This window comes from Schistocerca piceifrons, unplaced genomic scaffold (genome assembly GCF_021461385.2).
Source record: "Schistocerca piceifrons isolate TAMUIC-IGC-003096 unplaced genomic scaffold, iqSchPice1.1 HiC_scaffold_359, whole genome shotgun sequence".
NCBI classification, from domain to species: Eukaryota; Metazoa; Arthropoda; class Insecta; order Orthoptera; family Acrididae; genus Schistocerca; species Schistocerca piceifrons.
In genome coordinates, this window is record NW_025728580.1 from 17625 (window position 1) to 22989 (window position 5365).

General features: G+C 38.6%; 1 protein-coding gene across 1 annotated transcript; it reads left to right on the top strand.

The window, feature by feature from the left end:
- Window positions 1–309: 309 nt before the first annotated feature.
- LOC124746593 (piggyBac transposable element-derived protein 4-like) lies at window positions 310–2222 on the top strand (the record flags this gene model as incomplete). The annotated part of the gene is made up of 2 exons (XM_047248944.1): window positions 310–503; window positions 607–2222. Coding segments are annotated over 2 exons (1810 nt in total), but the record flags the coding sequence as incomplete, so codon positions are not given.
- Window positions 2223–5365: the final 3143 nt, after the last annotated feature.

Below are 5365 nucleotides of genomic sequence, written 5' to 3' on the forward strand. Positions count from 1 at the left end.
AACATTCCTGTGACACTAGTTATAGATTCCGATGCTTCACTTCATTTTTACGGTGTCCCTCTGACCTTCTTATCACGATGAAACACAGAAATTGCATCGGAATTAATTAGAAAAGTCACAATGCCGACTTAACACTCTAAGCGCCAAGCCCGTAAAATTTACGGGCCTGGGATCGCGCGAAAATCACCAAGCCCGTAAAATTTACGGGCCGCTACATTTAATTTCATTCAAAACACTGCAACGTTATTTCTACGGGTTTGGCCAGCGCTATACGTTTTTCAGATGTTTATTAACAAAATGCGTCCATAGATGTCACGGCAGCGCTGTAATTCATGTTAAAACTTATCTTTGCGTTCTCAGTCTGTATATCATTCAGTTGTTTGTCATCATGTTTCGGCGCGGTTTATCAGACGCAGAAATTGCGGATTTGATCAATCATAGCGACACTCTGGATAATGTAGAGAGTGATTCAGACGATTCTGAATGCAATGGTGTGTTTGAAGGTACGTATTTCCGAATTTTCCACGTAATTGTGCAGTACGCACATATCTGTTGAACATGTGTAAACGATGTATGTAGTTACACATAATGTGATATTCTTTTTAGAAGACGAGATTGATGACAGTTTGTCTTCAGATGAAGACGAGAATGATGTTGAAGGTGTTGCTTCAAATCCAGCAGCTGTGCCGTATCCGAAAGACAGTGAGTGGACTGCAGTTGACACCTACCGACCTCTGCCTGTCAACACGACACCCAGGCAGATACTAGTGGATATTGATGAGTCGAGTTCTGTACTGGATTGCAGTAAAGTGTTCCTTACTGACAGTGACGTAAATGAACTTAAGAGACAGACAAATTTGTATGCATCACAGACAATACAGAAGAAAAGAAGAGGAAATAATCTGAAGCCCCATTCAGTTTTGAGTTCGTGGAAGCCAGTGACTATAAGTGAGATGAGGCGTTTCTTGGGTATTATTTTCCACATGTGTGTTTCGAAAAAGCCCAAAATTGCGGACCATTGGAGCACTAATCCTGTTCTTAGTTGTAACTTTTGTCCCCATGTCATGAGCCGTTTGCGTTTCACTCAGATACTGTCATGCTTGCATCTTGTTGACAATTCAAATCAGAAAAAACCAGGCGAAGATGGATTTCATCCACTTTACAAAGTTTTGCCATATTATAATAATTTGAAGGAGCGATGTATCCAGGCATATCGTCCCTCAGAAAAAGTGACAATTGATGAAGGAATTTGCCCATTTCGAGGTCGTGTGAGTTTCCGTGTTTACATGCAAAATAAGCCTCATAAGTATGGACTGAAAGTATATGCTGTTGCTGAAGCCAGTAGTGGCTATGTTGTAAATTTTGAAGTTTATGCTGGTAAGCATATTGTTGACAATTCTTCGTCTGCGGTTATTTTGCGATTGTTGTCTGACAGCAGCTTGCTGAACAAAGGCCACACTGTGTATTTAGATCGATTTTATTCCAGTCCAGAGCTATTTCAGCAACTGGCAGAGAAAGGCACTGGAGCTGTTGGTACTGTGAACAAATCCAGGAAAGGATTGCCTAAAGATTTAGTATCTGCTACGCTGAAAAAGGGCGAAATGTCTTTTCGGCGTAAAGATAATGTATTGGCAATGAAGTGGAAAGATAAGAGAGATGTGTATACATTGTCTACAAGGCATCAAGCAACATTTGGTACGCATACTAAGAGAAATGGGTCTGTAGTATTGAAACCACTTCAGGTACTTGATTACAACCTCAATAAAATTGGAGTGGATATTGGAGACCAACGCCTGCAGTACAATCCGTTCCAGCACAGAACTGTGAAATGGTGGCGAAAATTATATTTCCATTTGCTGCTTATGGGAGTATCAAATGCATTTTGGCTGTACAATGCAGTGCACAGGAAGAAAATTACAATAACAGACTTTATAACAGTGCTTGCAGTTCAGCTTGTTGAAGACGACACACTTGAATTCATTCCAAGAAATGAAGGAACTGTAGGTCGGCTAACAAAGAGACATTTTTTGCAGCACATACCTGCAACTACTAAGAAGTATGCTGCTCGTGTGTGTCACGTGTGCAGTTCCAGGAGCAAGAAACAGAGTGGCAAGGCTTCTCGCAAAGAGACACGATACGAATGTGAACAGTGTGGCGTTGCACTCTGCCTGGAACCTTGCTTTAAAATTTTCCACACTAAAAAACAATATGATTCTGTGTGAAATTTATATGTAATACTGTATACTATCAGAAACATGTAATGTAGTGCCACAATTTTGGTTAAAAATAAATCACAATTGTATTCCCTTATTCGTATGACTTTTTCTAAATTCTTAAAACATCTAAGTGATTTCTATAACTGTACCTTAAAGCTGTGCATTGTAAAGTAGTTTCTTTCACTCAGAATTAAAGTAGAAATGTGCAGCTTCAAGATGGTACCAAATTTGCCACAATCCAAACAGTAGATTTGATGCAGTAATTTTTTTAATATTGGTAAAATTGCCCGGTTTCTAGGGACGGGTGCATAAAATAGGCCTGGTACAGAGAGTGTTAAGTACAAGAAAACTGACTCTTCTAACTTACAATGCTTTGAACCACTCCTGTGACACTAGTTATAGATTCCGATGCTTCACTTTAGGTTTACTGTATCCCTCTGACCTTCTTATTGATGTTGAAACACAGAAATTGCATTGGAAATAAATACAAAAGGCACAATGCCGACTTAAGTACAAGATAACTGACTCTTCTTTCTGTCTATGGTATGAACCATTCCTGCGACACTAGTTATAGATTCCGATGCTTCACTTCAGGTTTACTGTATCCCTCTGACCTTCTTATTGACGATGAAACACAGAAATTGCATCGGAATTAAATACAAAAGGCACAATGCCGACTTAAGTACTAGAAAACTGACTCTTCTTATTGTCTAAGTTTTGAACCATTCCTGTGACACTAGTTATAGATTCCGATGCTTCACTTCAGCTTTACTGTATCCCTCTGACCTTCTTATTGACGATGAAAGAGAGAAATTGCATCGGAATTAAATACAAAAGGCACAACGCCGACTTAAGTACAAGAAAACTGACCCTTCTTACTGTCTATCTTTTGAACCATTCCTGTGACACTAGTTATAGATTCCTATGCTTCACTTCAGGTTTACTGTACCCTCAGACCTTCTTATTGTCGCTGAAACACAGAAATTGCATCGGAATTAAATACAAAAGGCACAATGCCGATTTAAGTACAAGAAAACTGACTCTTCTTACTGTCTATATTTTCAACCATTCATGTGACACTAGTTATAGATTCCGATGCTTTACTCCAGGTTTACTGTATCCCTCTGACCTCCTTATTGACGATGAACACAGAAATTGCATAGGAATTAAATACAAAAGGCACAATGCCGACTTAAGTACAAGAAAACTGACTCTTCTTACTGTCGAAGTTTTGAACTATTCCTGTGACACTAGTTATAGATTCCGATGCTTCATTTCAGGTTTACTGTATCCCTCTGACCTTCTTCTTGACGATGAAACACAGAAATTGCATCGGAATTCAATACAAAAGGCACAATGCCGACTTAAGTACAAGAAAACTGACTTTTCTTACTGTCTATGTTTGAACCATTGCAGTGACACTAGCTATAGATTCCGATGTTTCACTTCTGGTTTACCGTATCCCTCTGACCTTCTTATTGACGATGAAACACTGAAATTGCATCGGAATTAAATACAAAAGGCACAATGCCGACTTAAGTACAGGAAATCTGACTCTTCTTACTGTCTATGTTTTGATCCGTTCCTGTGACACTAGATATAGATTCCGATGCTTCACTTCAGGTTTACTATATCCCTCTGACCTACTTATTGACGATGAAACGCAGAAATCGAATCGGAAATAAATACAAAAAGCACAATGCCGAATTAAGTACAAAAAAACTGACTCTTCTTACTGTCTATGTTTTGAAACATTCCTGTGACACTAGTTATAGATTCCGATGCTTCACTTCATTTTTACGGTATCCCTCTGTCCTTCTTATCACGATGAAACACAGAAATTGCATCGGAATTAATTAGAAAAGTCACAATGCCGACTTAAGTACAAGAAAACTGACTCTTCTAACTTACAATGCTTTGAACCACTCCTGTGACACTAGTTATAGATTCCGATGCTTCACTTTAGGTTTACTGTATCCCTCTGACCTTCTTATTGATGTTGAAACACAGAAATTGCATTGGAATTAAATACAAAAGGCACAGTGCCGACTTAAGTACAAGATAACTGACTCTTCTTTCTGTCTATGGTTTGAACCATTCCTGCGACACTAGTTATAGATTCCGATGCTTCACTTCAGGTTTACTGTATCCCTCTGACCTTCTTATTGACGATGAAACACAGAAATTGCATCGGAATTAAATACAAAAGGCACAATGCCGACTTAAGTACTAGAAAACTGACTCTTCTTATTGTCTAAGTTTTGAACCATTCCTGTGACACTAGTTATAGATTCCGATGCTTCACTTCAGCTTTACTGTATCCCTCTGACCTTCTTATTGACGATGAAAGACAGAAATTGCATCGGAATTAAATACAAAAGGCACAACGCCGACTTAAGTACAAGAAAACTGACCCTTCTTACTGTCTATGTTTTGAACCATTCCTGTGACACTAGTTATAGATTCCTATGCTTCACTTCAGGTTTACTGTACCCTCAGACCTTCTTATTGTCGATGAAACACAGAAATTGCATCGGAATTAAATACAAAAGGCACAATGCCGATTTAAGTACAAGAAAACTGACTCTTCTTACTGTCTATATTTTCAACCATTCATGTGACACTAGTTATAGATTCCGATGCTTTACTCCAGGTTTACTGTATCCCTCTGACCTCCTTATTGACGATGAACACAGAAATTGCATAGGAATTAAATACAAAAGGCACAATGCCGACTTAAGTACAAGAAAACTGACTCTTCTTACTGTCGAAGTTTTGAACTATTCCTGTGACACTAGTTATAGATTCCGATGCTTCACTTCAGCTTTACTGTATCCCTCTGACCTTCTTCTTGACGATGAAACACAGAAATTGCATCGGAATTCAATACAAAAGGCACAATGCCGACTTAAGTACAAGAAAACTGACTTTTCTTACTGTCTATGTTTGAACCATTCCTGTGACACTAGTTATAGATTCCGATGCTTCACTTCAGGTTTACTGTATCCCTCTGACCTTATTATTGACGATGAATCACGGAAATTGCATCGGAATTAAATACAAAAGGCACAATGCCGACTTAAGTACAAGAAAACTGACTCTTCTTACTGTCTATGTTTTGAACCATTGCTGTGACACTAGCTATAGAT